The sequence below is a fragment of the Phyllobates terribilis genome, unplaced genomic scaffold (genome assembly GCF_046119375.1).
Source record: "Phyllobates terribilis strain yellow unplaced genomic scaffold, ASM4611937v1 Scaffold_11__3_contigs__length_659146591, whole genome shotgun sequence".
NCBI classification, from domain to species: domain Eukaryota; kingdom Metazoa; phylum Chordata; class Amphibia; order Anura; family Dendrobatidae; genus Phyllobates; species Phyllobates terribilis.
This window is the reverse complement of record NW_027362771.1, coordinates 159,119,423-159,137,855: the sequence shown is the minus strand read 5'-3', so window position 1 is coordinate 159,137,855 and position 18,433 is coordinate 159,119,423. Positions and strand designations below refer to the sequence as shown.

General features: G+C 40.1%; 2 protein-coding genes across 7 annotated transcripts in view; one reads left to right on the top strand and one right to left on the bottom strand.

Annotated features, from left to right (window-relative positions):
* GRIP1 (glutamate receptor interacting protein 1) overlaps nt 1-18,433 on the top strand; it is a 647,688-nt gene that overhangs the window by 282,134 nt on the left and 347,121 nt on the right. The window lies entirely within an intron of this gene.
* LOC141165601 (uncharacterized) lies at nt 5,324-9,115 on the bottom strand. Its single transcript, XM_073651318.1, has 4 exons — nt 8,727-9,115; nt 8,396-8,610; nt 7,367-7,994; nt 5,324-5,357 (listed from the first exon to the last, which is right to left on the bottom strand). Exons 2-4 carry the CDS (start codon nt 8,589-8,591, stop codon nt 5,324-5,326), a joined length of 858 nt encoding a protein of 285 aa, XP_073507419.1. The 5' UTR covers nt 8,592-8,610; nt 8,727-9,115.

Sequence of the window (18,433 nt, the reverse complement as noted above, 5' to 3'; positions counted from 1 at the left end):
ACTTCATGTACCACTGTGTTAGTAAGAGTCACAAAAGCATGAACCCTAAACATTTGTTAAAATAAAATGGACAGTCCTTTTAAGTATTGGTAAAAAAGTTAATGTATAGTCTACAGGATTTCTTGAAAATTACTTATGCGGTGACTAATCCAATCACTAATAATGAGGAGTCCCTCATGCTGTTACCCACACAATATATGTAACCTATCATGATTCCATTTTTCTATCCTTAGCAAAGTAATGCACTGTGTTTTTAGCACAATGTATTATAACTGCATTGATTGTAGCTCTGTGACTATTACATGGACCACTTATCCGCAGTCATTTGAAATAGGTTAATCATTAAAGTATTGTAATGAGTTTGCACAAGAACAGTTGCATTACTTTCTTACCTAAAGAGGTTTAAGCTGATATACTGCTAGGAAAATCTAATTACATGAAACCAAGACTGTGCTGCCAGTCAGTTATGTTTCCTAGCTAGAACCTTATTCATGTTTGGACTGAAACAGAGAATTGATATTTATCAGACAGTGTTTCCATGTACTCTGAGATTCATATCCTTAACATTCCCGCAGTGGTTTATAACTATTACATATCTGGTAATGAGAACTTAAATATTAACAGCAGTAACTATTACCTAGGCAAGAAAGGACGTTTTGGATGGAAATTTGCCTCCCCATACTGGCCATATTATGTATATGTTGCTGCTTTGTTTTAGTTTGATTTTTGTGGTTTGATTTTTGCAAATTAAGGCTCACACCCAACCCACAATGTCTACGTTTACTATGTTTTTGCAGTATATAATAACACAACGGTTAACTTGCCGCGTCTTGTTTTAAATATGAATGTCTGCCACACCATCAAGACTTTTAGCTTTGCATCTTGAAAGTGAGCTTGATATGTATTCACTTTTGTGAAAACCAGGGGCTAGGGTATTGAAAAATCAGTGACCCAAGTGATGTGTCTCCCCATAAGCTACCCCTCCCCCACACAAAATACATATTCAGAATAATCGTATTGTAAAATGTGATTTGTTTGTAGCAATCTATCAATGGGGACAGTGATATCTGTCAAAAATATTCTTATGACTAAGGGTGTAGTGTACGCCAGAAACGCTTAAGGTTTTATCCTCACGATGGATCCTTCTGTTTTTAAAGGGAATCTGTCACTCCCTGGGAGATATTAGACCTCTATTATAGGCATACAGGTTATAGAAATGTAAATCTATGCATACCTTCTTCTCATTGACATGCCGCGCATGCGCAAAGTGCCGCTGACATCAGGAGCGCTTTTTTCCTCCCGGGCCCATTTTTACCTGCAGTGCTGTAGTGTTCAGGCGTCGAAGAGTCACAGTGACAGGGCGCTGTGACACTGTGCAGGGGATGGGAGGAAAATGCTAAATAACCAGTTAGGGGGGGATTTCTCAACTTCCTAATCAGATAGGCGGGGATTTCTTGGCATCCTCTGGCTACCAAGTAGATGAAAACTGATTTTATAAAACTACATTTCTCTGCAAGCAGACCGCTAATATGGAACATACAGGTAAGTATAGATTTACATTTCTATAACCTGTATGCCCATATTAGAGGTCTCATATCTCCCAGGGGGTGACAGATTCCCTTTAAATTAATCTCTAATAAAATCTCTTCGGTTATTTGATGATCTCTGTCAAGCACTGGAATTAATGATGCTATATAAGTAAGCAAAATAAATAAATACCAGAAATGAATATGACCTACTGATTAAAAGTAGGTTTGATTAAAAGCTACTATAATAAGACCATTATTACAAATAGTACCATTATACAAGACTGGTAATACCTGCACACAATGGCCACTTCATAGTAAATAAATGACATTCCCATACTTTTGCTGAACAAAAATCACTGTACAAACACCAATCTTATCAATACTATCATTATACACCATATACAGGTGCATTTCACAAAATTAGCATATCATCAAAAAGTTAATTTATTTCAGTTCTTCAATACAAAAAGTGAAGCTCATATTATATAGAGTCATTACAAACAGAGTGATCTATTTCAAGTGTTTATTTCTGTTAATGTTGATGATTATGGCTTACAGCCAATGAGAACACAAAAGTCATTATCTCAGTAAATTAGAATACTTTACAACAACAGGTTGAAAAATTATTTTAAAATCCGAAATGTTGGCCTACTGAAATGTATGTTCAGTAAATGCACTCAATACTTGGTCGCAGCTCATTTTGCATCAATTACTGCATCAATGCGGCGTGGCATGGAGGAGATCAGCCTGTGGCACTGCTGAGGTGTTATGGAAGCCCAGGTTGCTTTGATAGCAGCCTTCAGCTCGTCTGCATTGTTGGGTCTGGTGTCTCAGTGATCACTCTGTTTGTAATAATTCTATATAATATAGGAGTTTCACTTTTTGTATTGAACTGAAATAAATTAACTTTTTGATGATATGCTAATTTTGTGAGATGCACATGTACTACGTAGTGACTGAAAAAAGGACTAAAAAAATCAATAAAAACATCACTGAAAGAGAGAAAAAGCAGCCATAAATGCAATACCATGTCCAGACACAAATACATAACAGGATGCAGCAGGCGCAAAATACTATTGAAACAACAACTTACCCACCAAACATCCATGGGGTGGCTGCCTAGTATTCAAAATGCACACAGGCATGCATAGGGTGCAATTTACACCATTACGTGAGATGCACCTTTGTCCATATAACAGCCTATTATAACTCCCCTACTATTACATCAGGTAGTCTACCTATACCATATGTGCACCCACAGGCTAGACACCCCACTTTACCCAGCCACCACTGGAGGGACCCGGCCTGCACCCTGCATATTATATACATCTTTTTTGCATGTTTTATAAAGTGGCTGGCTGAAGTGGGGTGTGGGTGCACATATGGTATTGGCAGCCGCTATAACCATCCATAGGTCCCTAAACTGTAATAATGCCACCTTTGTGGCCCACACAATAGTAGTGTCCCTCTCTGTGCCTACATATAATAGTGCTTCCATATAATATTACGCCCTGTTCCTCCGTATAATAGTGCCCTAAATTATACTTCTATATAATAAATGCCCCCTTTACCTCCATGTAATAGTGCCTACATACAGTACAGACCAAAAGTTTGGACACACCTTCTCATTTAAAGATTTTTCTGTATTTTCATGACTTTGAAAATTGTACATTCACACTGAAGGCATCAAAACTATGAATTAACACATGTGGAATTATATACTTAACAAAAAAGTGTGAAACAACTGAAAATGTCTTATATTCTAGATACTTCAAAGTAGCCACCTTTTGCTTTGATGACTGCTTTGGACACTCTTGGCATTCTCTTGATGAGCTTCAAGAGGTAGTCACCGGAAATGGTCTTCACTTCACAGGTATGCCCTGTCAGGTTTAATAAGTGGGATTTCTTGCCTTATAAATGGGGTTGGGATCATCAGTTGTGTTGTGCAGAAGTCTGCTGCATACACAGCTGATAGTACTACTGACTAGACTGTTAGAATTTGTATTATGGCAAGAAAAAAGCAACTATGTAAAGAAAAACGAGTGGCCATCATTACTTTAAGAAATGAAGGTCAGTCGGTGCGTAAAATTGGGATAACTTTGAAAGTGTCCCCAAGTGCAGTTGCAAAAACCATCAAGCGCTACAAAGAAACTGGCTCACATGAGTACCGCCCCAGGAAAGGAAGACCAAGAGTCACCTCTGCTTCTGAGGATAAGTTTATCCGAGTCACCAGCCTCAGAAATCGCAGGTTAACAGCAGCTCAGATTAGAGACCAGGTCAATGCCACACAGAGTTCTAGCAGCAGACACATCTCTACAACAACTGTTAAGAGGAGACTTTGTGCAGCAGGCCTTCATGGTAAAATAGCTGCTAGGAAACCACTGCTAAGGACAGGCAACAAGCAGAATAGACTTGTTTGGGCTAAAGAACACAAGGAATGGACATTAGACCAGTGGAAATCTGTGCTTTGGTCTGATGAGTCCAAATTTGAGATCTTTGGTTCCAACCACCGTGTCTTTGTGCGACGCAGAAAAGGTGAACGGATGGACTCTACATGCCTGGTTCCCACCGTGAAGCATGGAGGAGGAGGTGTGATGGTGCGGGGGTGCTTTGCTGGTGACACTGTTGCGGATTTATTCATAATTGAAGGCATACTGAACCAGCATGGCTACCACAGCATCTTGCAGCGGCATGCTATTCCATCCGGTTTGCATTTAGTTGAACCATCATTTATTTTTCAACAGGACAATGACCCCAAACACCACACCTCCAGGCTGTGTAAGGGCTATTTGACCAAGAAGGAGAGTGATGGGGTGCTACGCCAGATGACCTGGCCTCCGCAGTCACCAGACCTGAACCCAATCGAGGTGGTTTGGGGTGAGCTGGACCGCAGAGTGAAGGCAAAAGGGCCAACAAGTGCTAAGCATCTCTGGGAACTCCTTCAAGATTGTTGGAAGACCATTTTGGTGACTACCTCTTGAAGCTCATCAAGAGAATGCCAAGAGTGTGCAAAGCAGTCATCAAAGCAAAAGGTGGCTACTTTGAAGAACCTAGAATATAAGACATATTTTCAGTTGTTCCATGTGTTAATTCATAGTTTTGATGCCTTCAGTGTGAATGTACAATTTTCATAGTCATGAAAATACAGAAATCTCTTTAAATGAGGTGTGTCCAAACTTTTGGTCTGTACTGTATAACTATGCCCCGTTTCTGCATCCATATAAAAAACGTGTTTCCATATTAAGTGCTTCTTGTACCTCCATATAATGATAGTGACCCCTTTTTTGCCTCCATATAATAACTCCCGCCTTTGTGTCTTCACATAATAGTAGTGCCCCCCTCTGTGCCTCCATATAGAAATATGTCCACCTCACCCCTGACTCCCGAATGCCATTTAAAACATGAACTGGTCGTATTTCCTTTAACCCTTTCAGATATATCTCGTACTGGTAAGTCATATGTTAGATGCCCATGTTTGGAGCACGATCAGGAGCTGAGCTTGCCTCTATACCTGGTAGATGCCGGATGTGATAAACAGCCAACATCTTCCTGTGACAGCAGCAGCCAGATAGCGCAACAGTTACTGTTATTAAACCATTTAATTGCTGCTGTCAATCACTGACAGCGACATTTAAATGGGTGTGCATCGACAATCAAGCTGTTATGGCTGCTGGGGGTCTGCTGAAAGCCCCCATGGCTGCCATCCTTGTCCTATTTTGAAGTCCAGTCTGTGGTTGGGCTTCATAGGTCGATATACTGCAATACAATTTTATTGCTGTGTATAGAACAAGTGATCAGACAATCGCAGGTTCAAATCCGCTAAGGGGACTAAAATATAAAGTGAAAACTAAAAATGTAAGAATATGAAAAAAGAATGTAAAGATTAAAATTGCCCCACTTTTTCCCCGTTGAAAATAAAAAAATGAAAAATAAAAGTGGCATTGCTGCATTCGTAGAGGTCCGATCTATCAAAATAAAAATGAATTGTTTTTTTGATGTGTTTTTTTATGCAAATTTTCAGTTGTGTTTCACAGTTCCAGCAAAGTCTGAGATTCCAAAAATCTCATGCACACCTCATGGTTTTTTTTTTGTTCAGAATTTTGTGCTTTGCATGTTTTTTTTTGCAAAATAGAGCATGTCACTTCTTTCAGCGTTTTTTCAGCTTTTTTTCACTCTTTGGAACTAATGGGTAGTGAAAGAAACGCTGAAAAACGCACCAAAAACGCAGCTGTCAGATTTTTCAGCGTTTTTTCAGCGTTCTTTGTGCCAAAACCAGAATGAGATTTTTTTTTCGCTGAAATTTATGTACATGCATAAAAGCTACAAAAGTACAGTGAAAAAAGCGCTGAAAAAAACAAACCAAAAACGCACCAAAAAAAGCAAGAAAAATCTTGAACAACCTCCTGGCAAGAGATCTGGTTTTGCTGCAGAAAAAAAAACGCTGAAAAAACCATGATGTGTGAACATAGCCTTAACACTAGGACTACTGGACTCGTGACCCCGCCTAGAACTACTGAAAGGAGTCATTTTGACTCCTTGCTTGTTTTCGTTTATTTTTAGAGTTTCATTTGTGGTTATTTATTAATAATTATATTTTTTGTAATGTATTATTATTGTGAGATCCAACAGTAATGCTTTTGATTGTTTTTTTTCTGCTTTTCTTATTTTTCTACAGAAAATAACAATAATTATAATAGACGTTTTTCAAACATTTTTTTTTATTCAAGTGCACACATATAAACAACAACTGAAGAACAAAAAGCAGAGAAAATGTAGGTGGAGGAGCATAAAAATGAAAATATGGCGCAGAATTCACCTTCTAAACATTTGGTGTTTCGCATTTTAGGCATTGACCTTGATTTATGGCAGTACATTGCCCACACAAAGACTTACCACAAGTCTTACAATTTCCGACAGATCTATTTTTCTTGCACTTTTCTTTGATCTGGCAAAATTTTGTTTGAACCATCACTTCTGAGCATGTAGAAACTTGGGACGTGGAACCCTTTTCCCTATCTGTGACATAAGGACCACTCAACTCTCTCACAAGCGTTTGCAAAAATGCCTTGCGTGACATTTTTTGGTGGGTAATCTCCTTGAATATTATCCATGCATTTATACCCGCAAAGTCTAAGGCATTTTCAAATGCATGAACAGGCCATCTCCTTGTGCATGTTCGTGTGGTATATTTTCGTGCCATCTGATCCACTACATCTACTCCATATTTTGTTTCATTGTAAAACTTTACCGTTTCTGGAGTTTATTTAGCGGAATCAGACGCAACAACAACATCTGGATGGACGGAACTCAAAATGACAACATTTTTGTTGGGCTTTCCTTGATATACTGTAAGTGTAAAATTGTCTTCATTTCTAAACACTTTAGTGTTGTACAATTCCTCTTTCATGGATTTTATTTCTTTAGGCACTTCTCGCCTTATCTTGTTCAGTGTTCCCACGATGGTTGTTCCTTTGCTTTTTAGCTGTTTAGCTAATTTTACTGAAGTAAAATAATTATCGGTTGTAACATTGCGACCTTTTTTCAAAAACGGGTCCAATAACTTCATTACCACATGGTCAGCTAAACGGTCCTCAGCACGGCGTGTGTCATCTTTGCCTAGATAAGGGAAGCCATTTGCCAGATATTTTCTCCTCTTATCAACAGCTAGCCAATATTTGTGGCCATATTTATCTGGTTTGGACGGCATGTACTGCGTGAATGGACACCTAGTTTTGCTTGGGAAAAGTTGCTCATCCACCGTTATGTATGGGCCAGGTTTGTAACACGCAATACAATTTTCAATAAACCTGTCCCACACAGTAGAAAATAGAGCAAACTTGTCCGTTTGCAGTCTCTCCGATCGAGTAGATTTCTCATTAAATCTGAGAAACCTCATAATTTCAACAAAGCGGTCCCTAGACATTGTCGCTTTGCAAAACGGTATTCCCCAGTCATTACACCAAATACTGCTAATCGAGTGACGGTTCGTGCCAGATATTCCACGAGCATAGAATATCGCAATGAATGCATCTAGCTCATCAGATAGAGTAAACTGTAAATTATTGTTCCTGCATGCTTCTGCAAGCGTACAGTTCTTTATATGTGTCAATATATATGAATCAAAAAATAAACGCCATGCGCTCAAAGGACTATCGATAATGATATTTCTTCTGGCGTATCCTGTAGGGCCAGGTGCTTCTCGAAGAATATTTTGGCTGTCACGCCTACCAGGCAAGTGTTCTCCAATTTCAACAGGTTTCCATTGAATACCATCCGCTGAAACTAGTATTCCTTCAGATTCGCCTTCTCTGGTGTTTGTTGTTGCATTACCTTCGCCGCCATCGTTATCTGTTGTTCTTTCATTTCTGGGACATTTTGCTGATTTTTTCTGTCCACGACCAGGAGGATGGTCACGAGGCAACATAACTGCATGAGCCCGATCCCCAGTTGATGTGCTTGGAATATCTGTAAAAAAGTTGATGAATATTTAGAATTTTTGTTTTGTAAGGGTCCGTGCACACTGGCTGGATTAGCGGCGGAATATCCGACCGGATATTCTCACCACAATCCGGCCCGTACCTGCCCGCTCAGGTACAGAGCGGAGTTTCATACCTGAAGCTCCGCTCCGAACCCCGGGCTGGAGCCGCTGTCTGGGACGGAGCCGTGCTCGCGCGTAAGCAAGCGCTGCTCTGTCCCTGACAGCGGCTCCAGCCCGGGGTTTGGAGCGGAGCTTCAGGCATGAGCGGGCAGGTACGGCCTGTATTGCGGCAAGAATATCCAGATGGCTATTCAGCCAGAATTCTGCTAGTGTGCACAGGCCCTAACTCAGTGTGTGGAAGAACAAATAAATACACATAACTACTTACCTTCTGGATTTGTTCCTTCTGAGTCTTCAGATTCACTTGATATGTTCTGAGGAATGAAATCTTCATCACTGTCAGAATCAAATACATGTTCCTGCAATTCGGATTCCGATTCATCCTCCGGTATGGATTGCAAAGTAGCCAGAATATCCTGAGGCTTTATCAAACGTCTTCTCTCCATATTCCTCACAAATTCCATAATTCTATATAGTTCCCTGCTGAAAAATAGAAATGAAATGAAAACTAAAAGAAATAATAACTGTTCTGCCACCTTCAAAAGTAGGTGGGCTGAATCAGTTGACAGACAGCTAAACTATTTCATAACAATTCATACCTGTATGAGTCTTCAGAGCTCGTATGTCTGCGTCTGTTCTCTTTGTCTCTTCAGCTGAACTGAAAGTAAAGTTACTATCCAGAATACTGTCTCCTGCTATGACCTTAGAAAAACACCACCCTTCATTAGCATAAGATAAGAGCCTAGAGTAAACAAGCTATTTTGTTCAGCATTACACAGTAATACAAGCAGGTAAAACACAAGGAAAATGTGAAAAGTTGACATGTAAATTGAACTACATCTATATGAACATCAGGGTAAATAAGACAGAGTGAAAAAATTATGCACAAAACTTTATAGCAACATTTAGTGACAAAAGGACCTCAAAATATAGTAGGTAGTCAAAATGACTCCCTTCAGTAGTTCTTGGTAAATTTTGAAAAAAACGTGCAAATTTTTCACCAAAATTATTTATTCTCACAAAATCTTTTTTCACATCATATTTGAGGAAAAGTCACCGAGTTTCAAGCCGGAATTCTGAAAAATGTAGTCACAGAAGAGAAATAAAAAACGAAAGGAGTCAAAATGACTCCATCAGTAGTTCTAGTGTTAAGCACCACTCCAGCGTTTTTTTTTTTTAAATTGCAGTTCTGGAGTGGTGCTACTAATCTAAGGTCCCTGCACCTAGTCTTATTCTTACTCATCGCCATCTTCACCTTCTCTCACCACTGCTCCCCAGCAGTTTATTACCTGCTGGATCGCTGCAGTGTTTCCTAGAGCGATCCGGAATTCACGTTTTAATGCAAGTCTATGAGAGCTTCATACTGCGCTTGTGACAGTTACTTTTGATTTCTGGACAGTCGGTAGTTGTGATCACAAGATGGCGCCACTGGACTGAGCGGCGCCAATAGAAGGTGAAGACGGCAGCAGGTAAGTATAAGACTACGGTCAGTGACCTTAGATTAGAAGAACCACTCCAGCGCCGAAAAAAAACAAAAATGCTAGAGTGGTGCTGTAAGTGGTGAAATGAATGGTGTCTTTCAAAACTACAAATCATCCCTCAAATAAGAAGCCCACATACAGCTATTTCTCGAAAAAAATAACTTATGGCTCTTGGAAGAAAGTACATGGAAAAACAAAAGTGCAAAAACTGAAAATAACCCAGACTGGGAAGGAGTTAAAATAGGTAAAACTGTCTAATTGTGGTGTGATTTGGCGCTTTTATCTATGTGGCAAGTTTTATTAATACTGTGTACTGAAATATAGAAAGTCTTTAAAGGGAATCTGTCACCCCCTGGGCGATATCAGACTTCTAATATGGCCATACAGGGTATAGAAAAGTAAATCTATACATACCTGTATGGCCCAAAGTAGAGGTTTGATAGCAGAGAAATCTGGTTTTATAAAGTCTGTTTTCCAGAGGCTTGGGGTCCGGGGGACCCCATGCAAACCCCTCCTATCTGCTTACTTTTCTCCTAAATCGCCACCTCTGTGCTAAATTACCATATCCCCCCCTCCCCTGCACATCACAGCGTCCTGTAACTGCCCTGTGACATGTCCTGATCTGCCTCCCCTCCCATGGAGCTCTCTTTGTTTCACTTCAAACACATTTGGCTGCGTACTACCAGCGGAGCAGAAGTCTCAGTGACTCATCGTCACTTGCGCAATACAAGGCTGCGGCGCAGTACGCACCAAACGGGGCCGGAGGGAAACAAAGCACGCTCCATGGGAGGGGAGGCAGAGCAGGACAGTCACAGGACACTGTGACGTGCAGGGGAGGGGGGGAATATGGTAATTTAGAACAGAGGCGGCGATATAGGAGAATAGTAAGCAGATAGGAGGGGTTTGCATGGCGTCCCCCGGACCCCAGGCCTCTGGAAAACAGACTTTATAAAACCAGATTTCTCTGCAATCAAACCTCTAATATGGGCCATACAGGTAAGTATAGATTTACTTTTGTATACCCTGTATGCCCATAGTGGAGGTCTGATGTCTCCCAGGGGGTGACAGATTCCCTTTAAATTAAAAGCACATTGCTATAAAATAAGACACGAATCCTACATTTTTCTTGATGTATGTAATGGACTTTGAACAAATTCTTTGCCAAGTGAGTTGTTATAAAGGTGTGGAAAGAATTTTTACTGTATTTTTTTTATCTCTTTGGGCACAGGCTTCTGGTAGTCACAGCAGAGTAGTCCCAACCCCTGTATTTTTAACTCCATTAGTTGAAGTGGGTGCCCACATCTGTTTGTAGCAAACTTCCTTTCCCCATTAGTCAAAGCAGTCCACTCCTACTTCCCTAATAGTCACTACAGTCCACTCCTACTTTCATAGTAGTCAAAGCAGTCCACTCCTACTTTCATAGTAGTCAAAGCACCCCACTCCTACTTTCATAGTAGTCAAAGCAGTCCACTCCTACTTTCATAGTAGTCAAAGCAGTCCACTCCTACTTTCATAGTAGTCAAAGCAGTCCACTCCTACTTTCATAGTAGTCAAAGCAGTCCACTCCTACTTTCATAGTAGTCAAAGCAGTCCACTCCTACTACCCTAATAGTCAAAGCAGTCCACTCCTACTACCCTAATAGTCAAAGCAGTCCACTCCTACTACCCTAATAGTCAAAGCAGTCCACTCCTACTTTCATAGTAGCCACAAGGGTCCACTCCTGCTTACCTAATAGTCACAGCAGTCCATTCCTACTTCCCTAATACCCCATTAATCACAGCAGTCCACTCCTACGTCCCTAATAGTCACAGAGCCCACTTGCTTTTATTTACTATTTCTATAATTACATTTGGTTACAAATGGTGAAGGTAATTTGACATAATAGCTTCATAATTAAATGTCACTTTTTATGTATAAAACCACCACTTCCCATCTCTAGTATACCCTTAATGTAAAAAAACAGCTGCTTCTGTGCCTTGGAAATAATAACCGGTTAGTTAGGTCTGTCATCTGCAACCTCTGCTTCTTGGGAAGAAATGGGAGTGCTTGCCTCACTGCATTGTAATTTGTGTCAGTACACTAAAAATGGCAGACAGTAAAATGACTACATTGGATTGGAGTAGACTGCAACTAAACTTTCCTGTATTGCCCGAACAAGTGTGGCCCTGCCAGATGGCATTGTCACTTGTGATATGTCTGCAATTATTAGCTCGTTTTAGCTGGTATTTATGTTCCTTGTAAAAGAGGAGAAGATTCATTTGTATACCCAGTTGTTATCTGTCCTGACATTAATTTGTGTTTTATTTCCTTCCTAAAGTAGTAATAATGGGGCTGTCATTCATCGTTATTATATTGTCACTTCATTCCCTGGAATGCAGCAGAAGGGGAAAAAAAAGAAAAGAAAAAAAACAAGATGAAATTGATCATGTGGATCTGTGTTCCCTGCTGCGGATCAGCATATATATGCTCTAGAATTACTATTCTTTTTCCCGATTTGGTACTTACTTATTTCCTGTCATGCATCAGAGCGCATTGCAGGCAGCACGTGCACCTTAAATATCACGGCAAACCTGTAGAAAGGTAAAACATTTTGTTGATATCAGCACAGGCAAAATGTCAGCCTGCTCTAGCGGGAACGTTTTGTAAAATTGCTGTGAGGAGTGTGCTGTAATCCATAAATAGACCATAAAATATATATCATATTGTAGCAGGTTAGAGTTTAAAGGGAAACTATGACCAAAACTGAAGATTCTCATGTCATCGTTTTTTTTTTAAACTCTTCGACGTGATTGTTGATGAAAGTCTGATCGATGGTGACCCCTATTGATTACTAAAGCAGGAATCCTGAGCTCCCCTTTTTTTTACTAAATTACCGCAATGTAGAAAAATTTGGCTAGAGCAGTGGTCAGGCGCTGCACTCCTCTGTCGTGGCTTCATTTGATGGAAACCTGTCACATTGTACATGCAGTCCGATCCGTATGCAGCAATGTGTAAAGAAGGGGAAGCTGAGCAGAATGATATATAGGTTTGTTGTAAAAGATTAAGTTTAACTTGAATGTTATGTATTGAAGTCCCTGTTGTTTGTATGCATGAGTCCAGTGGGTGGTCCTAATCTGTGATTGACAGCTGTCTGCATGCAGTTATACAGCGAAAACGATCAATCACTGACTAGAACCGCCCACTGGACTCCAATACGTACAAATATGTTTAAATGAATAAAACACAAGTTTTATTGAAACTTTTCTCACAAAAATGTTTATCAATCTGATTAGCTCCTCCTCCTTTATAACATCCTATCTGCAGATCAGAGAACATGACAGACCTCTAAATGGAAACTGTCAGCAGGATTAATTAACCCTAACTGATCTAATCTGTGTCATGTCACTGTAATGCAGATTAATTTCGTACACTAGATTTTTCAATCTCTTATTCCATTTTGCGTTACGGTATTTCTTTTCCAATTTTTATGTAAGAGCTCTCCGGCCTCTCCCGCTCTCTCTGCCCATCGCCATCCTCTAGTCATTGAATGGCAGATCACTCTTGTCTCAGTGCCTCCCTTACAAGACATCTCCTACAGGCACTATGATTTCCTGGGGCGGTGCATGCACAGCCAAGTCCTGATGACATTTTCAGAGTTGGACTATGGATCTCCGCATACGTTGCCACAAGGAATTATGCCATGTGTGAGATCTCCGATAGGGTAGGCAGGTCACTGAGTCATTCATTGGCCAAATTGATTAATTTCGTACCCTTGTTTTTTCCATTCTTTGTTCTATTCCTGGATTGAAAAAACAAGAGTATGAAATGAATTTGCATTACAGTGACCTAATACAAATTAGATCAGTTTGGGTACTAAAACCTCCTGACGGGTTCCTTTTAACCTTCTTACTATGACTGCAGTAAGGAGAAACTGGGTTGATGTGTTCTCTGTTCTCTCAGTGGGGACCCAAGTGATCCAAAGTTTATCACCTAGCTTTATGTCAAATAAGCAGACCATCTGAATATGGTTTACTGGATACTGTTGTGTGGAATATTGTAGAATACTATAATAGTTGAAAGAACAATAAACAGAAGTCTATTCTGTTTCTTCAAATTAGCGAAGTGTTACTGCCCTTATACAGTGACTCAATTTACAGGTGCTGGAACCTCACCCTATAATGACTATAATGTCCCTACTTTAAAAGGCTTGTTTCCTTTCACTGTGCTGTCTTTATGGTGCATTTGATACTATTTTATGTCTGTTGCAGCTTTAGTGTAACAAGCTCCCGCTGTGTTTGTGAAGCTTGTTGGGTACGGCTGTGGCTACATAGCAGCTTGTGGCCACATGACATGAGATCACGTTGTCCTGCTGCCACAAATAATGAGAGTGAATGCAGACACACAGAAATCTATAAGTGATGGATTTTTTCTGACTGTCTGCCTGGTCACGGCCGCTTGCAGGTCGTCAGCCTGATCAGCGAGTCGCTTTGTATCCCTAGCCTTAGGAGATCACAGTGCACGCTGTTGTGTGAAATGCTGTCTTCACAATAGGGTCAATGGCGGATCTACTGATCAAAGTTGCTGGAGAATATAACACTGTAGGAGTCCAGGCAGATTGGGAAATAGTAAGATTTTAAGTTGTGTCCTTACTGTTTTTAAGGACAGAATGTGATTTGCTAGCAACAGGAGGTTGTTAGTTTCTAGCACAAATATTGGAGCTCGGCTTCTGTGCACTTCATAAAGCCATATAGCAGATAACCTGATAAATGTTACTCCTCGTGTGCTTAGTATTTGTACATTTCTGTCTATCCATTACATTCAGATAATGGGTTGCATTGTGTGATTTGCTGTTCTGGTATGTGACACTTGGGATTGGTTATGTTGACAGTTATTCCAGGCTTCCTTCATTATACCTCTCATACAGTCACAAATCAGCCAAGAGAACCTAAATAAATAGGTCTATGTCTCGCTCAGTCCTGCAAATCAATATTTATTTGTCTATTTTACATGTCGCTTTGGCATTGTAGCTTCTGTTTATAACGGAAGACAAAACCGTCTGGATTCTACAAGTTACTATATTGCTACAATGTATCATCTTAGACGCAAACTTCATTTTTGCGTTCTCATACCCCAGAAGAAATTGCAAAAAAAAAAAAGTATACGCTCTGGCTTGTATTCACGTGAAAATTAAACACTATGGCTCACGATTACCAAAGTTATTGTGTCTGTTTCCTGCCATATTTTCCACCAAAATTCTGGCATAAAGTTTTTTAGACAGATTTTTTTTAGTGTATGTACACTGCGCTTACACCATCCTTTTTTTTTTCATCACAGAAGTCAGCGTAGCCAAGTGTTGTCATGATTTGTCCAGCGTATTATTGGCATGCATCTTTTGGTGCAAATTAAGGGTCTAAAGTAATCCAAATAAGGCCCTATTCTTCAAGATTGGTGTTAGGAACCTGTCATGTCTTCAAATGCTATTAACCTGCAGATTTAGGGTTAATCTGCAGTTTATTAGCATTCCAATGCTGTCCGGCCACCTTTCTGAAAACGTGGCTAACAGGAGGAAATTAACCTTATTCCTCCTTGGAGCCACCGCCTTAACTTTATACTGTCTGACTATTGAAAGTATCTTAAACTAAGGCCAGTTTCACATCCGTTCTTTTTTTTCATATGTGAAAAACAGTCCGTGGTTGTTTTGTTTTTTTTTATTTTGGGTTTGGTAAATAATAAAGGAATCCTTATTGGATCTGTTTTTCTGGTTTGAAAATAAAAATTTTAGCTCCTCCTTTGCATTAAAGAATAAAATATGGACAACACACAGGTGAAAGCCGTGTGCTATCCATTTTTTTCTACAGGGCCAATGACTTGCCTTTGAGAGTTTGATTCTCAACATGAATCAATAAAAGACATGTATCCTGAGGACACTATCAAAAATCGGACCCCAAAAACAAAGCGCATGTGAAAAACAACATTGATTGTAATGAGTCCATGATCTATTTGTAAAAATAACAGCACACGTACCAAAAAATGATGTGTGAAACAAGCCTAATTGAGTTTAGAAGAAACCTTGGAAAGGGTAATAAAGTTTTCATGGTTTTATAGAGATATCTGATTAGGAAGGCATTGATAAATGAAATGGCCAGAAGGAGATATAAGAAAGTAAGCTACATAACACTAAGCAAGGGAATCATTTGTAATCTGTCTTGCACCCATACTGTGTGTTTAACGTAGTCTGAAGGCTAATAGGATTTATTGAAGGTACTTAAAAAAAAAAAATGGAAAATAAAGTGGATTTCTAATAAGGGCTAATCTCTATACATGTTATTATACTAGTCATTGTTCTCTGTCTATAGCTAGAATTAAAGCATAACTGTCATTTCGTAAACGTTTTTATGTATTACATGTGCTGAGTAGTGTTGTCCTGAGACCCCTTGCCCATTCCTATACACAACTTAAGAAGTTTGATTAGTCATCATGTGAACACTCATATGTGATTTGCTCACAGTCGCATACTGACTAGCTGCTCTTCATAATTCTCTCAATGTTCAGTGAAAAACTACAGCTCCCGCTTCATTGAAAGAAGCAGGAATAGAAGCTAGTTGACACGTGACTGTAAGTATGAATATCACATATGAGTGGTCACGTGAGGACCACTAGAACTGTCAAACAGAGCCAAATCCTGACAAAGAGCATATTCTATGCTGTTAGGATTGGACATGCTTTGTGATGAACACAGGTTTGTGATGAAAGTCCGAAGTCATTCTATGTGACTGCAGACTGCTGAACCTGTTAAGGGAGGGCAGTAATGACCCTTCACGGTTGACCAAGTGAGTGTCAAATTATTATGTTACAAGGTTGATTTGCGCAATCCAACAGAAAACCAGATGGAGGCAAAGCTCTGTATGGGAGGATTCAGAGAATCTCTAACCCAGTTTATTTCTACTTAGCATTTTATATTGTTTTGAGTTTATCAATAGCCAATCACCTACAGCCATACTACAAGCTTGAACCAATGTTAGTACAATTATTACGGAAATACACATATGGTCATATTATCGTTAGTTCGGTGCATGATGGAAAGTTACAAGGTTATACATCCCGGCTCAGACTAGCTAGATAACAGGAGCAGGGTGTCTCATAGAATGTTCTTGAGAGAAAAGGTTAGTGTGGGAAAGTTGCATGTGAATCAAGAGGAAAGAAGGAAAGAATGTATGTTATGCAAAGAGTATAATAACATGATTTTGAAGCAAGCAGACAAATGGAGTTGCCATATCATGAATATCAATATTTCCTTTACAAACCCTCACAGCTTGTGCACTGCACGCTGTCATGATTCTTTCGTGCTGGTTGCGGGCAGCCATGTCACTGCAGGTTTGCAATTTGCATACTTCTGGCTACATTCCAACTAGACGTGCGTGGCCTCAATTAAAGGGGTTGTCTGGGCCAAATCAATAAGTCTGCAGTCATTCTGTGTGACTGCAGACTTATGAGTTATACATACTCCCAGCCAGGGCCTGTCTAGTGGGGGTGGCCGACTAGAGGTCGCAGCCTCGCTCCATACACGTGTATGGAAGCGAGGCCACGCCCAGTGGCAGGAGTATGTATAACTCACATACCCTCCGGTCCCGGGTCAGAAACTGGCGAATCCCCGCAGCCCACAGTGCGTGCGCTGGGGGGATTCATAAGTCTGCAGTCACACAGACTGACTGCAGACTTATCGAATAGGAACGGACAACCCCTTTAATGCAAGTGAATTGTGAACCTATGTGCAGTTACGTGACCTCCTACTTTTGCTGCCTGCACTAGAAGATCCTGACAGCATGCAATGCTCATGCTGTGAGGATTCAGAGGTCTGCAGTTATAGTGTGACTGCAGACTTTCATCACAAACTTGAGCAACACCATTAATTCTCCTAACATAAATACAAATGTAACCCTTAACTTGTTAGACCGCACAATACTTTATTAATATGGCTATGTAATCTTACATATTATTGGTTATGATCCTGTATACATCTAACAATTCATAATATCACAGGGATACATTACTAAAACCTTTATCAGTAAAGGAATACAGCACCAGTACCACCATCAGTACTGGAGTACATCACCAGAACCACCATCAGTACCGGAATAAATTACCAGAACTACCATCAGTACAGATGTACAGCATCACAAACACAATCGTTACATGAATACTACCAAGCTTACTACAGCGATCAATTGTAATATCAGGTCAGCCTCAAATACAGTTGTATTGCATGAACCTACAATTCCCAGTGTGTCATTAAGAATGGTAAATTGATGCTGTGAGTTGTTGTTATCAGTCATTATCAGACTGCATACCATACAGGAACCACAGTACTGATGAAATGTAATCGGTATGAAAAATAAACATTTACATCTAGGTACCTTATAGGTGACCTCTTCTCTGATTGGAGTTCTCCATCTGGTCCAGATGCCATGATGCCTCTATTTTTTGCAGACTTCTTTCTTTTTCGGTCTTCTGCTGCAGTTCCCATCACGGTGTCCTTAAAAAATGGCAGCATGATTATAATGATCCTAAATAAAAATATCTGCCCTATGCTGTTCCCATTGAATAAATAATTGCCCCTCACTATTCTCCCTGCACAAAATATGACCCCCTCCACTATCTCTCATAGGGTACATGATGGGGTACAGAGATTCCACATCTCCACATTGTGTTCTCCACTCCATGCTGGGCCCTCTCTTCACACTGTCCCCTCACTTTATCCCCCTTATAATGCTAAGTCTCTATACTGTACCCCCCTCACACTGCCCCTCCTCAGCATACTTTCCCCTCCTTGCTGTGCCCTCACACT

Coding starts and splice junctions, on each gene's coding strand:
- LOC141165601 (XM_073651318.1), bottom strand. CDS start 8,591: ATGGAATTTGTGAGGAATATGGAGAGAAGACGTTTGATAAAGCCTCAG. Junction 7,995..8,395: donor AGAAGGAACAAATCCAGAAG/GTAAGTAGTTAT, acceptor ACTTTTTTACAG/ATATTCCAAGCACATCAACT. Junction 5,358..7,366: donor GAGAGACTGCAAACGGACAA/GTTTGCTCTATT, acceptor TTTATATTTTAG/TCCCCTTAGCGGATTTGAAC.